This window comes from Eubalaena glacialis, chromosome 14 (genome assembly GCF_028564815.1).
Source record: "Eubalaena glacialis isolate mEubGla1 chromosome 14, mEubGla1.1.hap2.+ XY, whole genome shotgun sequence".
NCBI classification, from domain to species: Eukaryota; Metazoa; Chordata; class Mammalia; order Artiodactyla; family Balaenidae; genus Eubalaena; species Eubalaena glacialis.
In genome coordinates, this window is record NC_083729.1 from 26,319,077 (window position 1) to 26,339,918 (window position 20,842).

General features: G+C 33.7%; 2 protein-coding genes across 2 annotated transcripts in view; one reads left to right on the forward strand and one right to left on the reverse strand.

Moving 5' to 3' along the window:
* Nucleotides 1-20,842, forward strand: part of BIRC6 (baculoviral IAP repeat containing 6) — a 242,855-nt gene that overhangs the window by 67,270 nt on the left and 154,743 nt on the right. The window contains 9 exon segments of the mRNA XM_061168520.1: nt 553-731; nt 1,716-1,849; nt 2,200-2,361; nt 2,452-2,583; nt 3,279-3,376; nt 4,764-4,911; nt 5,705-5,838; nt 10,659-10,793; nt 20,144-20,331. Coding sequence (XP_061024503.1) covers nt 553-731; nt 1,716-1,849; nt 2,200-2,361; nt 2,452-2,583; nt 3,279-3,376; nt 4,764-4,911; nt 5,705-5,838; nt 10,659-10,793; nt 20,144-20,331 — 1,310 coding nt within the window.
* LOC133105182 (small ribosomal subunit protein eS26-like) lies at nt 8,772-9,128 on the reverse strand. Its single transcript, XM_061211129.1, has one exon. It carries the CDS (start codon nt 9,126-9,128, stop codon nt 8,772-8,774), a length of 357 nt encoding a protein of 118 aa, XP_061067112.1.

A 20,842-nucleotide genomic window follows, 5' to 3' on the forward strand; every position in this document is an offset into this window, starting at 1 on the left:
TTATTCTCATTTACTTTTGAAGAAACTGAACCATGGAGAGGTTAATTTGTCACATGCCTAATAAAATGGCAGAACCATTATCAAAGCCAGGTAGTGGCTCCAAAGCCTGTGCTTTTTCAACTGTAATACTATAATGCTTATGTGTATGTATGCATTCACATATGTATGTGTGTGCATGCGTGCATTAAAGGACTGGATGGATACACATATGATACATCATTATCTTTGGGCAGTGCTTTAATGACAGTTTTTTCTTTGTGTTTTTCTGTAGTTCACAAAATTTCTGTTATTAAAATGAATAACTTCTTTGATTGGGATAAAACATGCCAGGTGTCAAAACTTTCTTACGCTGTTCATATAACTCCTGTGCTTTTTGTTCTTTTGCTACCAAAGGTTATTTAGCCATATTGTATGCAAACAGTGTAATTCGAAAATTCTGGCCAAGTGTATTTTTCTTTTTGTGGAGTTAATTTAACTTGCTCTGGGAAGACAAAAAACAATTTGATTTTTTGGTGATTGAATAATTTATCCCCTTCTGTACCACTCCTCTAGGTATGGCAGGAGGAAAATATCGTTCATTTTTAATCCATGTCAAGGCAGTGAATGAAAGAGGAACAGATGAGATCTGTAATGGTGGTATACGTCCTGTAGTAAGACTTCCATCCCTAAAACACCAGAGCAACAAGGGCTATTCACTTGCTTCACTCTTGGCAAAAGTTGCAGCAGGCAAGGTATGAAACCAGTATCATTTCGAACTGTAACATGCTGTTTTAAACATGGTGGTTGAGATTTGACACACTGTTAGAAGTAGTATGGCCCATAATTGATTTATCAGTAGACACTTTGTTTGTATTTTTTCTCTGCAGCAAATTAAAAAAATATAATCAAGGAGAAAATATTTGAATTAACTTTAAGCCAACTACCTAGCTTATATAAAGTACATTCAGTAGGGAATAATTGTTAGCACATACTTCCCTTTATAACTATTCTTAGTGCCTTGGGTGTGAGAGTTTGTTTCTCTGCCCTCTACTGATAATGCACCACTTTTTTTTTTTTTTTTGTAAAAATTTGGGAGACTGCAGGAACAGAAGTTGAGAAGTGATTTTAGAGATGTATCTTAATTTTCATGGTTCATTTTCTACAACTAGCTATATATCATGCAGTTTCTTCATACTTGTTTGATCTTGGACTTTCCTGAACTCTGGAGATTTTGTTTCTCTATCATCATTATTCATAAGCAACGATAGCAGTATCAGTAACACCAATCATCTTATATTTGTGTAGGTCTTCCAGTTTTTCAAGGACTTCTGTGTACTTTATCTGATTTAATCCTCAAAATAACTCTGAGATAGGCAGAGCAGGTGTTATTACCTCCATTTTTTCATGTTGAAAGTGAGTGAACCTTAGAGATTGGGGAGCTGGCATATCTTGTAGAGCTGTAGCTGGGACTTAGACTCAAGACTTTGGCTTTATAATCTTAATTCATTGGGTTATTACCTTTAAACAGCGACTATGTCTTTCTTTCTTTACCTGTTATAATTCTGGGCTAAATTAGTCATTTACTGAATATGAGGGTGAAAACTGTCATCTTAATTTGAGATTTATGTTTTGATAGCCATAATTCAGTTATATTCTTTTATTTACAGACTTTAATAGTAAATAATTTTTTTGTTTCATTTGTTTGTTCATGCAGTTATTTATTTTTGTATGTTTAGGAAAAATCCTCTAATGTTAAGAATGAAAATGCAAGTGGCACCCGTAAATCCGAAAACCTCCGGGGCTGTGACTTACTTCAAGAAGTCTCAGTCACCATCCGAAGATTTAAGAAAACTTCGATTTCTAAGGAAAGGTAATCTCATTTTCTTCTACTATTCTTAAAGTAATAGGAGTACAAAGGAAGAATTCCAATAAATATACGAAAATACAGAAAAATTTTAAATCCTAACTTTTACTTGAAAATTTTTATTTGCTTTTCATTTCTCTTAAGGACTTATCTCAGTGATGGTATATACTGTCTTTCCACTTCACTGGTTCATCCCTGGTGTCCTTATAGTGCTTGGGAATTTTCAAAAGTTCTTTTTTTAAATTGTGATAGTAATGATTTCAAATGAAACATTATATGTCCAACCAGTTTGAAATAGCTTTAGTTTTAACTTTTCTATTTTGGTTGTTAATGTGTTTATATTTTCTTTTTTGTAGAGTGCAACGATGTGCCATGTTACAGTTTTCAGAATTTCATGAGAAACTTCTTAACACTTTGTGTAGAAAAGCAGATGATGGCCAAATCACAGAACATGCCCAGAGCCTTGTGTTAGATATTCTTTGTTGGTTAGCTGGAGTACATTCAAATGGACCTGGAAGGTTAGTAAGATTTTATTTACCACAGATTGCCCTTTGGATGTTATGATTGGAAGTTCAAGATGAGCCTAAACATCTGCTATTGTTTTGCAGCTCAAAGGAAGGAAATGAGAGCCTGCTTTCAAAAACACGAAAATGTCTTTTAGACATTGTACGTGTTTGCTTCTTTGAGGCAGGACGCAGCATAGCCCATAAGTGTGCACGATTTCTAGCCTTGTGTATCAGGTTGGTATTTTTTTAAGTTGAAAATATACTTTGTAGGTGCACCTGCAGTTTGGCAGGTGATACCTTGTCTATAGTGTTATTTGGTCCCTGTTGAATATATGTATAACTTAAGAGGATTTTCAGAAGTTGATGAGGATTATTGAGATTCTAAGAAAAAATTTGGGGTCTTTTGGGCAAAATGTCATGTTAAATAAATCTAGTAATAAAAGAATTCTACTAGGCTTCTCTGCCTATTAGGAAGACTTTGGGGAGTTTGGTAAGGGGATCCGTTCCCGCACTTTCACTCCTGCTGTCCCTGATTGTCTTTGGATTGTTCATCTGAGGCCTTGTTCCCAGTTATATGATAATTTTACCAGACTTATTTGTAGTGTTATGCAGATCATTTTCTCTAAACCCTGAAACTATCTAGGAAGTGTTTAAAAGCTAATAGTCTATATTGACTATACCTGCTTGTTAGCCCTTTTTGGTAAAAAAAAAAAAAAAAGAGTGGTTTAATGCGTACGAAAACAGTTACAAAGACCCTTAGTATAATCAATCCCTACTATCTTTCTGCATGTCTATAGGGCTTTAAGGCAGATTTTCTTTCAATATGTGTGAACACATTTTAAAGATTTTAAAAGTACTACACCATGTTTAGAGTTGGATTTAGACCTTGAGTAATGTATTTAAATTTTTTCTTTTAAAATTTTTTTCAGTAATGGCAAATGTGACCCATGTCAACCAGGATTTGGATCTGTTCTGTTGAAGGCCTTACTTGATAATATGTCGGTCTTACCCGCAGCAGCAACTGGTGGTATGTGAAATTAGTTCAATCACAAATAGCTGTAGCCTTAGGAAATATCTCACAGTACGCTTGGGGTTGTGTAGTAACTTTCTTTTTCTTCTCAATTAGTTTTCTTTTTTTCTGTAGCTTATCTGTTTTTTAAGGGGTTTTAAATTGTGATTGGGTAGGCAGATACTCTCTGTTCGATAATATTTTTAGGAAAAAGTTAATGGGAGATTTAAGTAAATAACCAGGTCATCTCAATTCATACATTTTCTGTACTTCATTAAAATAATTGAGTTGCTTGGTTGTTCACAAACTAAAATGTCAGTAAGTGCCAGAGAGATGACATAAATAAGAAGAATGGTTCATACACATATTGTGTGAGAATGGTAGGGTCTGTGGCAAACTCTGATTGCCTAAAAGGAGCCAGTGGGTTGTTTTTTTTTTTTTACAGCACCTAAAGACTGTGGAAATGCCATTCAAGAATGAATGTAGTTATCAGGTAGGAATTTACTATGAAGGGCTACTGATTTGTCCTTTACCTAGTGTTAGTTTTTTGTAGACATTTCTCACAGTCTTTTATTTTATAAATAACCATTCAGCAAGTTATCTCAGTGAGATAAACATATTCCACAAGGATTTGATCTTGGTGGTATACCAGAAAAAAAGCTTGCTCAAAGTTAGTTGATAAATGGTTATTTTATCAATACCTTAATTTAGACAAAGAGTCTGTTTATATTTACCTTGAACATATATTGACTAAAACTATGAACTGTTTGTTATATAGAGTAGAATGTTTTGGACTTGGTTGCTCACTTTAATAGTCTCTGGTGTTTAAAACAGTTTCTTGAGGATAGTGTTAGAGGTAGGGTGCTTAAATTATGGGGTGTATTTAGTTAGATATCTCAAGTTAGAGTCTTAAAATACATCATCATGGTCACCTTTTAATATCACCTTTGGTCTGTATCTAACTGGCAGTATGGAATAACTATACTTCATTCACTTGCTAAAGTATATTATTTGTAGCTCACTGCCATCAATTGGTTTTGAAATTTTTAGTACAGAGAAATAGTATTTTAGGAAAGATGGCTTGAAGGACCTGACATCTCCGCTTTTCTAGCTATTATAAAATGTCCCTCAAGGTCATCTCACGTTACTGAAAACCTAAATGACTAGGTTGATCCTGTACACTTCTCAAAAAATATGATTGCAATTCTTTGTCAGTGTCCTCTTAGAGTCCTCCAAGGAGTTAGTCCTTCTTTGTAATTTGCCCTTACAGATTTTATTTCCAGAAAATCCTTCTAGGAAAAGGGGACATACTGATAAATATGAAATCTGAAGTTCTCTTTGTTAGAGAAAAAATGAGGAAAAGAAACAGTGATTTAAACAACTGATTTGTTGTTGTTGTTTTCAGGTTCTGTCTACTGGTATTTTGTTTTACTGAATTATGTTAAAGATGAAGATTTGGCTGGGTGCAGTACCGCGTGTGCATCTCTGCTTACTGCTGTGTCCAGACAGTTACAGGACAGGCTCACACCAATGGAGGCTTTGCTTCAGACAAGGTATTTTAATCTATGAAATGACTAATCATGGGCCTTTCTGGATATGATACCACCTTTGCACATAACTGTTATTATATATATTTGCTTAAGTTTTTCTTCCCTTTATTTTCTCTGAAAATAATTCCCTTTAACAACTTTGGAAGTCCTGGAGATGGTTATTCAGAGGGCTAATTATATTAAAATACTTAAAAGTGGTGTATCTTGCTAATGGTAGAAGCACTTAAGGTAATTTGTTTCTTTGTTGTTAAAACTTTGTAAGCAAAATTATGTAAATCACTTATTGCCTTTAACTAGTATTCTTTATCTGCTGTTTGATTTTCTAAAACTTAAACATAATGAAATAAGAAATAGCTAAAGGTTAGATTTGAGTTCTTGCCCAATCTTCATTATTTGAAGTATTTTATTTAAAGCAAGCATTTTTGTAATCTTTATAGATTAGAAATCTTGATTTCGATGAGATGTTACTCAAAGCCTTTGTACCTTCTGCTGAGTCAATGTAATGATTGAGGCAAGGGAGGGGTGCTTGATAGCTCTTTCTTGATTCAGACTGCAGATGAAGGTTGTCTTGGTTCATTAGTTATCAGCTTAATTGAAATCACATTTATTGAGTCTCTGGACTATATCTTTTGGAGTATAGGTTTGCAGGGAACACAGTTGAGATTCAGTGAATTTAAGGAGTTAATAGTGTCTCCTTCTGCCCTGTGTAAAAACTGCTTTGAAAACTAAGTAAATAGATAATTTGTTAATTAGATGGCTGACAGGAAAATTGTTAGGACATTATTTTATTTTTCAGATATGGATTATATAGTTCACCATTCGATCCAGTCCTCTTTGATTTGGAGATGAGTGGCTCTTCTTGTAAAAATGTATACAACAGCAGCATTGGTGTCCAGTCAGATGAAATTGATCTATCAGATGTCCTTTCAGGTAGTAAAGTCTTTTATTAAAGGAATTTCTGAATTTTATATCTTGGGTTTAAGTTACCGTTGATTTTTTAATAGATTGTAGTTACTACATTCTATCTTTGAGAACTAAAAGTTTTTAGAACTTAATTTTAGTATCTGTGAGTCATTAAACTATTTGCCTTTGTTTCTTAACTCCCCCCTCAAAAAATATTGAAGTTATTTTTGAAAGGGTTGCAAATTTGTTTTTGTGTGTGTGTGTGTGTTTCATTGCATGTCAGTATGACTTTAATGCTATTAAGAGATTAAAATTTGGTTATCTGTTGTAGTCCTTTCAGTTTTATGTGGTGTGTCTTTGTTGTTCATAAAATCAAAGAACATGTTATTTCATATTACAAAATATGAAAATAAAATTAATTTATACTTATTTTAATAAGCAAAGATGCAGAAAGAAAAAATAATTTTCTGCATCTTCTATCACACTCTCCTGAGGTGAACTTGGTACACCGTGTTACATGTATTCTTGTATGCATTTCTAAAGAATATGTTTTTAGGATTGAATGTATAACACTATTTGTATAATCTTTTCAGGTGCTAGAATTTGGTGTTTTTCTAGTTTTGTCAGATAGAGCAATGACCGCTTTATTTTTTGTTTTCTTCCATCTTACTGAACTTACTGCAAGTGTTGCTAGTAAACCAAAATGTTAAAAAATTTATTTGTAAACATTATGATAATTACCACATTAATTATAAGTAAATTTTGGGAGTTAGTCTCAGGTTTGTAAATTATGAGTTGTGAAAAAAGCAAAAGAGAAAAATCAAATATAGAAATATAAATAAAATATAAAATGTCTCAACTCCAACCTCTTCATCCTTTTAGATTACCATTGTTAACAGGATGCTTAGCTATTTAGACTTATTTGCTACACGTGTTTATGAGCATTTTTAATGAAAGAGGTCATACTATACTTCTGGTCTGTTACTTGCTTTTTAATGACTTATTCTGCCTTAGGTATTGGTGTTATCTCCTCTGTTTGATGACTTAGGCTCCTGACTACCTTATTGCCAGTGTGTCTCTATCTAAGTGACTTGTCAAATTATGAGTAGAACTCAGGGGAGGGGTTAGAACTAGACCTATAGATGCCTTCTGAACTCCTTAGGATAGAATGAAATTCCTTATAGAGAGAATGTAAGGAGAGGACCATGAAGCTCAGGCCAAGCCTGGGGGTTAAATATGCAAGAGCAGCCATACTCATTATAGAGTATTATCGTCCCAGAAGAAGGGACTTAGAAGTCGTGATATACGTCTCCGTATGAACGTCTCTTCATTTTATTTCTCACCATCCAGCATTCCTTTTTTCAGTTAATGGCATCCATGGCACACAAGAGAAATCTGAATGTTATCCTCTCTTTCTCATCCTCCACAATGAGGCTGTCATCAGATTCTGTCTATTTTTCCACCAACATATATTTCAAATCTGCCCATTCTCTTACTTCCCACGATCACAAGATTACCATCTAAGCCACAGTCGTTTTGAACTTGGGCTACAGTAATAGCTTTCTAACTGGTCATTCTGCATCTGTTCTTGGCTCACTTCTGTACATTCTCCACAATGCAATGAATGCAATCATTTTTGAATGCAAACCTGATCTGGTCATTCTATCTCTCTTCTTAAAATACTTTTCATGTCTTTCCATAATTGTGCAGTCCAGAGTCTCTAATGTAGCATAGAACATCTTGTGTGATCTGCCCTGTTAGTTTTCTTTCTGTGGCCCAGTGATTCTCAAAAGTGTGGTCCATAGGTCCCCTCAGGGTCCCTGAGATCCTTTCAGGGAGTCCGCAGGTTAAATGTTTTCATGATAAAACAATGTTACTTGCCTCTTTTCATTGCATTGACATTCGTACTGATTGTGCAAAAGCATGATGTTCTTCCCCATGCACTTAGAGTAAAAAGCATGGCAGTTTCACTTAGAAATACCTTTGATGAAACAGTAAAAATTGTTAATTTTATTAAATTTTGAACCCACAAGTATGCATCTTTTAACTATTCTGTGATGAAATGGGAAGTGTGCATGAAACACTTCTGCTGCATGCTTAAGAACCATGGTTGTTTCAAGGAAGTGCACTTGTGTGGTTGTTAGAGTTATAAGCTGAACTAGTTGCTTATTTCATGGTATATCATTTTTATTTGCAAGAATGACTGATAAAATACATTTATTCAGATTTGATTATTTGGCAGGTATTTTCTCAAAAATGAATAAAAAATGCCTGTCAGTATCCATCCAATTGATAGTATTTGTTGCCAATTTTAGAAGTAGACTTTTAAGCAGAAATTAGAATTTTGGAAAACTTGTTTCCTCCGAAGTGAGCTTTGACAGCTTCTCAATAAATAATGACTTTTCTGATGGACTGCAATATTAGTGAGTGTCATTTTCTGATATTATATGATGAAATGTGTTAACATTTGGAAGATCTGTATATAGCAGTGGACCAGTATTTTCCCGATGATTGATGCATGGTGATTCAACATCAAGCATGGGCAGAAGATTCCCTAAAAGCATAAGATAGGCCAATTAATCTTAATGTAATAGAGTTTGAGAAATTCTTTTTTTAAGATTTCAGATACCATATTGCAACTAATCCTAAACTACCACTTTTCAAGTTTTTGAATATTTAATACTTTATTAAAATATTCCGTTCTTTTCCAATCACATATTTATATTGGGTTGGCGTTTTTTCATGTATTTCTGCCAGAGCATCCTATTGTAATACATTGAATGCGGAGGCAGATAGGCAAATCCAGCTACCTTCTGATAAGCCAGATTTTAAAGAGATTTGCAAGAATGTAAAACATCACCACTCTTCTCATTAACTTATTTATTAATTTTTTTTTTAAGTATAATTTCCATTTTATTGTCTTTCCAGGGGACAGTATTTCTTTAGTCTTTAAGGACTTCTTACATGGGCTTTGGTGGAGGTCCTGGGGCAGCACCAGCAGGTCTAAATCCGGGTGGAGGTGTTTGGTCCTTCCCGGCTTCCCGAGAACGATTCCTGACTGCCTTGCTGTGAATGGCACAACTCACGCAGTAATGCAGTTTCACATACAGCTTGGGAAGCACATAGGCATCAAAAACACTCGCTTTGGAAATGTCCCAGATGGCTGCGGCCTCTACGATGTTCCGAATGACGAGCTTCTTAATGGCCTTATCCTCGGGCACGCGTCGGGCACAGTTGGTGCAGCGGATAGGCTGCATGTGGCTGCGGCCCTTCTTGGCACGACCATTATTCCTTGTTTTCTTGGTCATAACAGTCATTTTTCATCAAAATATGCTATTTATTTTTATACCTAATGAGTTTATTACTGTTATATGAATTAATGTTTAAAATATTCTCATCTTAAAATTTCTACCTTAATAAATATTTCTATATAGACACACACACACACACACACACACACACACAGAGCCAACATAAATGAAAACTCAATTTTCGAGTTCTTTTAATTATTTTAAGATGTGTAGAGGGGTTTTAGGTTGAGAAATGTTCCTCTAGGCACATTTTTCTTTCAGTTTATCTAATGTGTCATGTTCCTTCCTACTGAAGGGATTTCACTCATGTCATTTCTTCTGCCTGGATTCCCGTCCCAGTGGAATAAATACATCAAAATCTTTTATTCTTCCCATATATCTCATCACCTCATCATGGAAGTATTTTATTACCCTTGGCATAGACTGATTTCCCCTTGACTTATTTACCCTTTGAACTTCTCTTAAGTAAAGCATAGCACTTTTTTTTAGGTTCAGTTGTATAATTATTTGTTTAATACCTGGTAACCTTGAACAGAATATGGGTTTCATGACAACTAGGGCCTGTCCTTTTATTCTTGTATCTCCCACGTCTTCTATTGAATAAGTGCTCAATAAATATTTTTTTAACACACGTATCAGGTCCTATGCTGGGTGCCAATGGGACGTTGGAGAACAAGGTTTTGACAGTTTAGTCTTGTGTTTAATTTATTCCTTCAGATGTTTGATGACATTTTTTATATCTCTCCATTCTTTCCATCTTTTCTTTCTGGTTTACTTTGTCTGTTAAAGAATTCTGTTTAAAAGTAGTGCTCTGATTAGAACATTTGAAAAGTACTGAAAATAACCCTTCCCTCTTCCTCCCCTCGTACGATATACACTCAATTCTTTTGTGTTCTTCTGTCCAGTCTTCTTACTGTGGTTTTATGATTTGCATAGTTGTGACCATTTGATTTTTCTTTCTTACTACTACATGTGCTAACTTAAACTTTTTATGATTATAAGGTAGCATATCTCATTCTAGAATATTGATATTATATTCAAAATATAAAATTTATAGATAAACCTTGCTAATATTTTAGAATATTTCTTTAGTTTTTAATAAGTGTCATTTGTACCATTGACATCATAGAATATATTCTGATATTTTGCATACTGAAACAGATTGAGTAATAGCTAATCTAAGTAGCTGGTTATTTTTTCCCCTCATTTAAAATCTATTTTATTTATTTATTTATTGTTTTTCTTTTGTCTTCTATTCCTCATTTAAAATCTAAATCACTTGTTATAGTTTCTTGTTAATGTGAATGGCCACTAAGTTGCTTCTCTGCAACTCTGCTTTTGTAGCAAGGAGACTAGTATCTATTTGTGAGTTTTCTTAATATCGTGTCCATTGTTGAAGCCCTGTGTAAACCCTGTGTTTATGCATTTATACATCTTTCTAATTAAAATCGAAGTAGTAGCTATAATTCTCAATATGACTATTGCCTTTTTAAGATTAATTCACGTTTTATAAAACTTGTCTCTTTTTTGTATTAGGAAATGGAAAGGTCAGTAGTTGCACAGCTGCTGAAGGTAGTTTCACATCTCTCACTGGACTTCTAGAAGTTGAACCTCTGCACTTTACTTGTGTGTCAACTAGTGATGGAACCAGAATAGAAAGGGATGATGCAAGTACGTTTACTGGTATATACCTTCTCTTATTATATACATTCTTTTATTACATATTTTATGTTGTAATAAAGTGATATATCAGTATTTACATATCAGTTTATAGTATATGTAAATTCCTTTGCTGTCATGTTTAGTAGAAACTTATTGATAGGAGGCACATTTTGGGGAGAAATCATAAGTGGTTTCATATTCTTTTCTAAGTGTATTCATGGGTTTTTTCCTACCCTCTAGAACCCTATGTTAAATCTTTTTGTTTTATGTATGTGCATTTTTAGAAACATTTTAATTTGGAAAATATCAAACATAACGAAAGTAGAGGGACGAGTACAATAGACTATACTTTCATTACCCACCTTCAGCAATCAGTCTTGATGGTCAATTTGGCATCATGATGTTATTTCTTGCATTTAAAGTTAAAGGTATATTTGGTAATGTCTTTGCGAAGGTTGAGATGAGTGAAGAGGGAATACTGTTTTTTCAGCTAGTTTAAAACAACTTTGGATATATGAACCGGTATTTGTGTGTGTTGAATATATGGTGTTGTTGATGTTTTAAATGAATCATCAGTGAGAACTTGTGTTTATTTTGTATATCTTACTTTCTGTGTTTTTTCTTCACATTGTAGGATCAGTGTTTATTTACAGTTAGTTCTGTCTGGGCACAAATAATTGAAGTTTTTATAATTAAAAATATTGGTATATGGTTTTACATTTATATTACAGTCCCAGAAGTGGTTTTGAATATTGTCTTGAATGAATTCTGCTGTTGATGGTTTTTTGTAAGTAGGTGTCTTTTTGTTTCTTCAACTGTTTAACAGAAAGTAGAAATAGTTTGCTTGAGAAGTCATGAAAAATTTAATCTTGTACTTGGGTCCAGAATGGCAAAGTGTTTTAAAGGGAACTTAACAGTCCTTTGAGTGCCTTTTTATTCAGAATCATCTTATATCTTCCAATTGTAGAAGTAACCACTAAGTGAAATTCATGGCTTATGTAGCTGAGAGTTTTAATTTAAAAATAAAAATTTATATTTCTTTCATATGGAGATGCCAAAAGGGTCAAAATTCATTTGTGTTTGTTTTCTTAGACTATTGCAGTCATTTTGTAGAAACTTATATATTTACAGTGGTATGGAAACATGCGATAACAAGAAATTAAACTTCCAGAAAACTCTTTGGTTCTAAATCAGACTTTTTTTTTGGAACTGTCATGAAATTAATTTTTTATTTTAAGAAAATTAATGTGTTTGAATAAGTAATACTTTCAGAAGTTATAAAATTTAAAACATAAAAGATCTGGTTTGAAAAAGAAAAGTATTCCCTCACATTCCCTACCCATTTCTACTCCTGTAAAACATACAATAGGACCAGTTTCTTGTCTTTCCAAAGGTAGTCTATGCTTTTATAAGCATTCACCTCTGTATTCCACCCAGATTGAAACCACCACCAGCAGAGAGATACTTATTAAATGGTAGGGCAAAGTCCTGACTAGTGATCATAAGGTGCTAGAAGATGACTGTAGTCTCTCAGCTTCCTGTCCCCTTTTCTTTTGAAACATGTTAATTGTGAAATATAATGTGCATACAGAGAGGTGCAGAAAACAATTGTATAGTGAAGCAATTTATCACAACACAAACTGCCCATGTGACCACCAAGTCAAGAAATAACATTTCCAGTACTCTAAAAAAAGATTTCTTCATACCCCCCTTCCATTTATTTTTCCCTCACTCTCTCCAAAAGGTAAACATTGTCCTAACTTTTAGAGTAATCATTTCTTGGTTTTTATTTGTTTCTTTGTATAACCTCTTAGCTACATGTTCCTAGACACTGATTGAGTAGGGTGTGTATATTATAGAATTGCATTTCTGTATTTTTTGGTCAGCCTTCTGTTCCATGTTATGGTTGTTAAATTCGCCTATATTGTTGCATATATAGATAGTTGGTTCATTTTCATTGCTGTTTAAGATTCTACTCTCTGAATAAAACAAAGTTTATGTACCCACTATTGATTTGTGTACTATTGAGCGACATTTGGGTTGTTATATTGTAGTGCTATTAGTACTAGTGGATACACTATTCTCTTAGGTATGAATGTAGAAGTTGATTTGCTGCTTTATAGGGTTTTCATATATTCAACTTTAGTTAGTAACGTTAAAGAAATGCACTCCTTGATTTACAAGTATATTAAGATTTTCTGGTTATCATCTTATTACTCATTTCTATTTAAAATGCTGTGGGGTCAAAAGAAATACTTTGTCAGTTTGCAAAATTTATTGGGAATTGCAGAGGATCAGCAATAATGCTTGACAATAATGTTTACTCTGCACTTGGTGAAGTGTGCTCTGTATATCCACTTGGATATACAGTTTGCTAATTGTGGTCTTCAAATTCTCTGTCTTTGATTATTTTATCTGTTTTTTTTTGTTTGTTTTTGTTTTTAGTTAATAAGATCAGCATGTTAAATTCTTGTCATTATACCTGTGGATTTGTCTATTTTAGTTTCAACAATTTTTATTTTATACATTTTGAAGCTACCATATAAATTTAGAATGGTTGTATCTTTCTTGTGAATTGAATCTTTTATCGTTAGGTGTTATCTCTCTCTCTCTCTCTAAGATTGATTTTCCTAAAATTACTTTGTTTGATATTTCTGTACCAGTTATCAGCTTTCTTTTGGTTACTATTTGTATGGTATATATTTTTCCTTCTTTTTACTTTCAACTTTTCAGTGTCTCCTTTTATTTTAGTCATGTCTTTTATAAGCAGAATGTAGTTGCTTTTTCCCCCCTTTCTTTCAATTGGAGTATTTAGTTTATTTACATTTAATGTACTTTGTAATATATTTGGATTCAAATCTACCCTGTTTTTCATATATTCTATTAGATTTCTCATCTTGCTTGTTAGGTGTTTCTTTTTCTCCTTTGTTTCCATTTTATTGGTGATTGTATTTTTATTGAGCTTTTTTTCTACTTTGTATTATAATATTTTTAGCAGTTATCCCAGAGAGCATAATATATACATATCCTTGACATCCAGAAATCCAGTTGCTTTTTTTTTTTTACCATACAGTGCAAATATATTGAACATTATTTATCACCTTTCTAATTTATATGGCAATGTGGCTTTATACCTTAATTTTATATGTATTTTAATTCCATGGTTATTATTAGTTTTTATATTCAGTATTCATTTGGATTTATTTCATAATTCCATTTTCATTTCTCTCTTTCTTTGCTTTTGAGCTTTTCTGTGGTTTGATTTTTCTTTATGTCTGAAAACTCTGTAAGATCACCTTTTCTGTTCTTGTCTACTGATGATGAATTAACTTAGTTTTTTGTGGGAAAATTTCAAATATTTTTTGAAAAATTAGATAAACCACAGTCATTATCCATACATAGTATCTTAAACAATGTGGATGTCCTCTTTAATAACTGATTGCATTTTTATTATAATTATCTAAGTTAACTATGGTTTATTATGATGCACTTTATCATAATCTAATAAATTAGCATAATCAATTTCATAGTATCATCTAATTTTCAATACTTAATTAAATTTTTCTGAATATCATAATAATAACTTTCTACATTTGGCTTGTTTGGATCAAGATATGTCATCTTCATTCTTTTTTTTAATATAAATTTATTTATTTTATTTATTTTATTTTTGGCTGTGTTGGGTCTTCATTGCTGTGCGCGGGCCTTCTCTAGTTGCAGTGAGTGGGGGCTACTCTTCGTTGTGGTGTGTGGGTTTCTTATTGCAGTGGCTTCTCTTGTTGCGGAGAATGGGCTCTAGGCACGCGGGCTTCAGTAGTTGTGGCACGCGGGCTCAGTAGTTGTGGCTCGTGGGCTTTAGAACGCAGGCTCAGTAGTTGTGGTGCATGGGCTTAGTTGCTCCGCGGCATGTGGGATCTTTCTGGACCAGGGCTTGAACCCATGTCCCCTGCATTGGCAGGTGGATTCTTAACTACTGCGCCACCAGGGAAGCCCCCATCTTCATTCTTGAAGAGTATTTCACATGTTATAGAATTGTAAGCCAGCTGTTATTTCTTCTAGTTATTTAAAGGTAATCTTTCATTTTACTTTACTCTGTTTTTGTTAGACATCACTTGTCAGTCTTATTATTCCTTTTTTTAATGTCATTGTCAGTTTTCAAGGTGTTTTTGAGATTCATACTCTCTCCCTTCCCCCCTCCCTCCTTCATTTCTCCCCTTCACCCCCTTTCTCTCTGTTTTCAGCATTTTTCTGTGATTTCCTACATGTGGTTTCAGTTGTATTTATCCTGGTTGGGATTCACAGGGCTTCTTGAATGCTTACTTCGTATCTTCCGTCAGCTTTAGAAAGATCTCAGCCATTAACTGTTGAAACACTGCTTCTGCCCTGTTTTTTATCTTCGCTCTTTTTGCATCTCCAATTTCATGTATGTTACACTTCATCACTATAACTGACATAATTTCAACTTTTAAATCTCTTCTTTTACTATGGGTATTTTCTTCTAATTCATCTTAGTTTACTGTTTCTCTCTTCTGATGTGTAATCATTTGTGGGGGAGAAGCTATCTTTCCTTCACTCTACTGCAGTGTCACCTCTCTTCAGAATTATGTGTTTGCTATCTGTGTGGGTCATTTCTGTTCCTTTGGTCAGTTTATCTAGCCTTATGCCAATACCTCATTGTCTTAATTACTGTAACTTTATGTTAAGTCTTAAAATCTGCTAGTACAAATCTACCAACTTTTTTTCTTTTTTGGTAGATTTAGAAAATTTATATATGAAGTTTTTCACAGTGTTGTGCAGTCATTACCACTAATTCCAGAGTGTTTTAATCACTCCAGAAAGAAACCCTGTAGCCATTAACAGTCACTCCCAATTCCCCTCTCCCCCATCTCCTAGCAATCACTAATCTGTTTTGAGTCTCTATGGATTTGCCTACCCTGGACATTTCACATAAATGTGGAATCATGTAGTATATGACCTTTTTGTCTGGGTTCTTTCACTTGGTTTAATATTTTCAAGGTTTGTCCATTTAGCATGTCTAAGTACATCATTTTTGTAGCTGAATAATATTCCATTTTATGATTTACCACTTAAAAATTTTTTTGGATATACTACATTTCGTTTATCTACTCAGCAGTTAATGGACATTTGGGTTGTTTCCTCTTTTTGGCTATTAAGAAAAATACTGCTGTGAACATTTTTGTGTTAAGTGTTCATTGTGATGTATGTTTTCACTTCTCTTGAGTGTATACCTAGGAGTGTAATCCACCAACATTCTTTTTCTTAAAGATGCTCTTTCATAAAGATTCTGGGTCTTTTGTATTTCCATTTTTTCCAGCTTTATTGAAATATAAATGACATATAACAATGAGCAAGTTTAAGGTGTACAGTGTGTTGTTTTGAAAAATTTATATATTGTAAAATGATTAACTACCTCCATAGCATTAGCTAATACCTTCATCGCGTCACAGAATTACTATTTATTTTTTGTGGTGAGAACATTTAAGATTTACTCTCTTTGTAACTTGCAAGTATATAATGCAATATTATGATCTATAATCAATGTGCTGTACATTAGATCTCAGTAATTCCATTTAAATTTTAGAATTGGATTGATAATTTATACTCAAAAAACTTATTGTATTTTAATATGGGGTTTGACTATAAGTCAGTTTGGGAGGATTGACATCTTAACATTAAGACTTTCAGTCCATTAACATGGTAATGTTCTTTAGTATATATTTATGCTAAATTAGGTATTCCATTTATCTTGGTGATGTCTTATAGTTCTTGGTGCACTAGAAGTTTTGCACATCCTTTTTAGATTTGTACCTAGCTATTTGATTTTTTATGCTATTATAATTGCTATTTTTCTTAATTTTATTTCCAGGTTTTTCTTGCTGGTCTATAGAAGTATAATTGATCTGTGTATATTAATCTCATACCTGGTGACACTGCTATATTAACTTATTAATTCTTGTAGATTGTACATTCTTAGGGATTTTAAATATACACAATTACATCATCTGTTAATAAAGAGATTTTTACTTTGTTGTTTTTCTAGTTATATCTTTTATTTCTTTTTCTTGCTCTATCATGCTTCCTAGGACTTCCTGCATTTATACTGAATAGAAATGGTGATAGTAGTCATCTTTGTCTTGTTCTCACCTCTTTCTTTTTTGTATTTAGTTTTAAGGCTCTTAGTATAAAAACAAAATGATACTGAAAACTCAGACTGTGCAAAAGATTTAAAAATTAGTTTTGTAGTAGCAGGATGACTTATTTTTCTTGGGTTGTTTATGTCTCTTATGTGTTTCTTGTGACAGCTCATTTTCCTTTAAATATTATTTGGGCATTAGATTTTTAAAATACACATGGTTAATATTGAAAAATCACTTAGATTACCCCAAAGTACAGGTACAACATAAATGCCTTAGTAAGTCTAATAATTTACCCTCTAGAGTTGGAATGAACTGCTGTTGCTTTGGTGGACCACTTGATGGAGCAAATGGATTTCATTTTGCAGCACACAACTTATATGAGTTACGATTGCTCTTTCTTTGACCAAGCTTATATAGTTGAATTTGTGCAAGTTAAATGAGGTGTATGATGGCTACACTGTAATGATCATGTTTTTTTTTTAAGTTGAGGAAATTTTTAATTGTAAGAGGCTATGCACAGTTTTGTTGTTATTTCAATCTTGTGATTATATCTTAGTTTTTAAGAATAGTTTATTTGAATTCTGGCATAATATAGTCATTGCTAGATGTTAAGATAGGCTGTCAGATTACCTTTTTTCTCCCCTTTTCAGGTATTTATGAGCAAATTACTTCCCTCAATTTTATTTTATTTATTTTTATTTTTATTGGAGTATAGTTGATTTAAAATGTTGTGTTAGTTTCTGCCATATACTTCCCTCAATTTTAAATTTATGTATGTATGTATTTATTTATTTATTTATTTTTGGCTGGCTGTGTTGGGTCTTCGTTTCTGTGCGAGGGCTTTCTCTAGTTGTGGCAAGCGGGGGCTACTCTTCATCGCAGTGCGTGGGCCTCTCACTATCGCAACCTCTCTTGTTGCAGAGCACAGGCTCCAGTCGCGCAGGCTCAGTAGTTGTGGCTCACGGGCCTAGTTGCTCCGCGGCATGTGGGATCCTCCCAGACCAGGGCTCGAACCAGTGTCCCCTGCATTGGCAGGCAGATTCTCAACCACTGCGCCACCAGGGAAGCCCTTCCCTCAATTTTAGATACATTATCTGTAAAATGGGGTAACATATTACCTACTCATGTGCCATTGCAAAGATTAAGTGAGTTGATGTAAGTTCCATGCTTAGCACTATGCCTCATGTTAGGTTTGATTTCACACAGCCCTTGGTTCTAACCCTAGTTCTACCATTAGGTAGCTCTACAGGGTAACTTCTCTGAGCCATTCTTTACTTAATCAACTAAAGACCAGAATCATAGTACCTGCCCTTCAGGGTTCATTTGTTGAATGTAGTAATTAACTAAAACAGTGTAAGGTAGTAGGTAATACACACTAAACATTTGTTATTATTGTAGCAGTTATCTTTCCTTAATATAAGTAAGTCTTTCTCTTACTTCACTTAGTATAATAATCTCCAGGTCCATTCATGTTGCTGCAAATGGCATTATTTCATTCTTTTTCATGGATGAGTAGTATTCCATTGTATATATGTACCACATCTTCTTTATCCATTCATCTGTTGATGGACATTTAGGTTGCTTCCATGTCTTGGCTATTGTAAATAGCGCAGCCATGAACATTGGGGTGCACGAATCTTTTCAAATTAGAGTTCTCTGTGGGTATATGTCCAGGAGTGGGATTGCCGAATCATATGGCAATTCTGTTTTTAGTTTTTTAAGGAACCTACGTACTGTTTTCCATAGTGGCTGCACCAATTTATATTCCCACCAACAGTGTAGGAGTAGGAGGGTTCCCTTTTCTCCACACCCTCTCCAGCATTTGTTATTTGTAGACTTTTTAATGATGGCCATTCTGACCAGTGTGAGGTGGTACCTCACTGTAGTTTTGTTTTGCATTTCTCTAATTATTAGTGATGTTGAACATCTTTTCTTGTTCCTATTGGCCATCTGTATGTCTTCTTTGGAGAAATGTCTATTTAGGTCTTCTGCCCATTTTTTGATTGGGTTGTTTGTTTTTTTGTTATTGAATTGTATGAGCTGTTTGTATATTTTGGAAATTAAGCCCTTGTTTATCACATCGTTTGCAAATATTTTCTCATAGGTTGTCTTTTTGTTTTGTTTATGGTTTCCTTTGCTGTGCAAAAGCCTATAAGTTTGTTTAGGTCCCATTTGTTTATTTTTGCTTTTATTTCTATTGCCATGGGAGACATTGGTACGATTTATGTCAGAGAATGTTTTGCCTGTGATCTCTGCTGGGAGTTTTATGGTGTCATGTCTTATATTTAAGTCTTTCAGCCATTTTGAGTTTATTTTTGTGTACGGTGTGAGGGTGTGTTCTAACTTCATTGATTTACATGGGGCTGTCCAGCTTTCCCAGCACCACTTGCTGAAGAGACTGTCTTTTCTCCATTGTATGTTCTTGCCTCCTTTGTCGAAGATTAATCATGTGAGTTTATGAAATTAAGTTTTTATTTCAGCTTTTTCCAAAATGTTTTACACAGATACTGGTAAATATATAATGGGAAAAAAGTTCTTTTATACTGTATATTTGAATAACATTGAAAAGGGGAGTAAAAAAATTTTAACTTCGTGCGATTTCATAGACCTGTAATGATGGTAATGTTCATGGGTAAGCAGTATGTGCCAGACTTATTTGACTGTGCATCTGACATGCTTCTCTTCTTCTTAGTGTTCTGAGGAGCATATGGTAGGAAACATTGCTTTGCATATTCTTTGTGGGCAAGATTCTCTTTCCAGGCTATGCTTTAAATGAGGAAGTAGGTGTCGTCAGTCTTGTTAAATGATGTTCTTGTAGTTGAAAGTTGTTTGAGCTTTTTATGGGAGGGAGAAGAAGGTGGTGTTGCTGTGAGAAACTTAGTAAAGGAAACTCAGCCTATTTCTTACGCTCAAATTGCGTAAGAGTTTAGCCATATTAAATGAAATTTCTTCCATGCTGACAGTATTTTTAAACTCAAAAGCATACTAATTTTTCTTTGATCAAAAGTCATTCCTGGATCCCTTATACTTGAATACTATTATTATCGATATACTTTTACCATTAAGATTTCCTCTAAAGAGTCTTATTTTTTAAAGGAAAATTAACTGTAGGTTTAGTGTGAAAGTAGTATATACTTTGTATATGTTTCTCTGTGAACCTTTTCTTCATCCTGTTTTTTTTCCCCCCTTGTCTTATGCCAGTGAGTTCCTTCGGGGTTACTCCTGCAGTAGGTGGACTATCATCTGGGACAGTTGGGGAAGCTTCGACAGCCCTGAGTTCAGCAGCCCAGGTAGCTTTGCAGTCTCTCTCTCATGCAATGGCTTCAGCCGAGCAACAGCTACAGGTGCTGCAAGAGAAACAGCAGCAGCTTTTGAAGCTTCAGCAACAGGTTGGAGACTATTTGGCTCTTTGTTCATGCTGTCTCTAAACTTCAAAAGCTGAAAAAATACTGTAAAAATGACCATTATTTTTGTAAAGGAAATTAGGTTGACCGATCTGAGCTAATCATTTTCTACAAAAATTGAGGTAACATCTTTGTGATATACTTAAATTTTTAAAACTTATATAAATGCATTTTCTTTGATACATATCTGGGGGAATATAATTGATATTTTCTTTGCAGTCTTTAAGTAAATTCCATTCTTTACTCTGTTTATAAACACTCTTGGTCAAACATAAGAGTTAAAAAGTTACTATTTTAATGGATTGAAAAACCTAAAACAACATTTAAGACCAATTAAATTAATGTGAATTAAAATTTAGTAATAATAGCAGACGTTTTGGAAACCTCATCGTGGTCTAAATGTGACCTATACAATTCCAGGTGACAAATTGTATCAGGTTAGGCAACATGAGAATCCATTTCCTGTTAATATTTTGTTTTGAGGAGAACTTTGTTT

Excerpts from the sequence above, each read along its gene's own strand:
- LOC133105182 (XM_061211129.1), bottom strand. The coding sequence starts at position 9,128 with ATGACTGTTATGACCAAGAAAACAAGGAATAATGGTCGTGCCAAGAAG.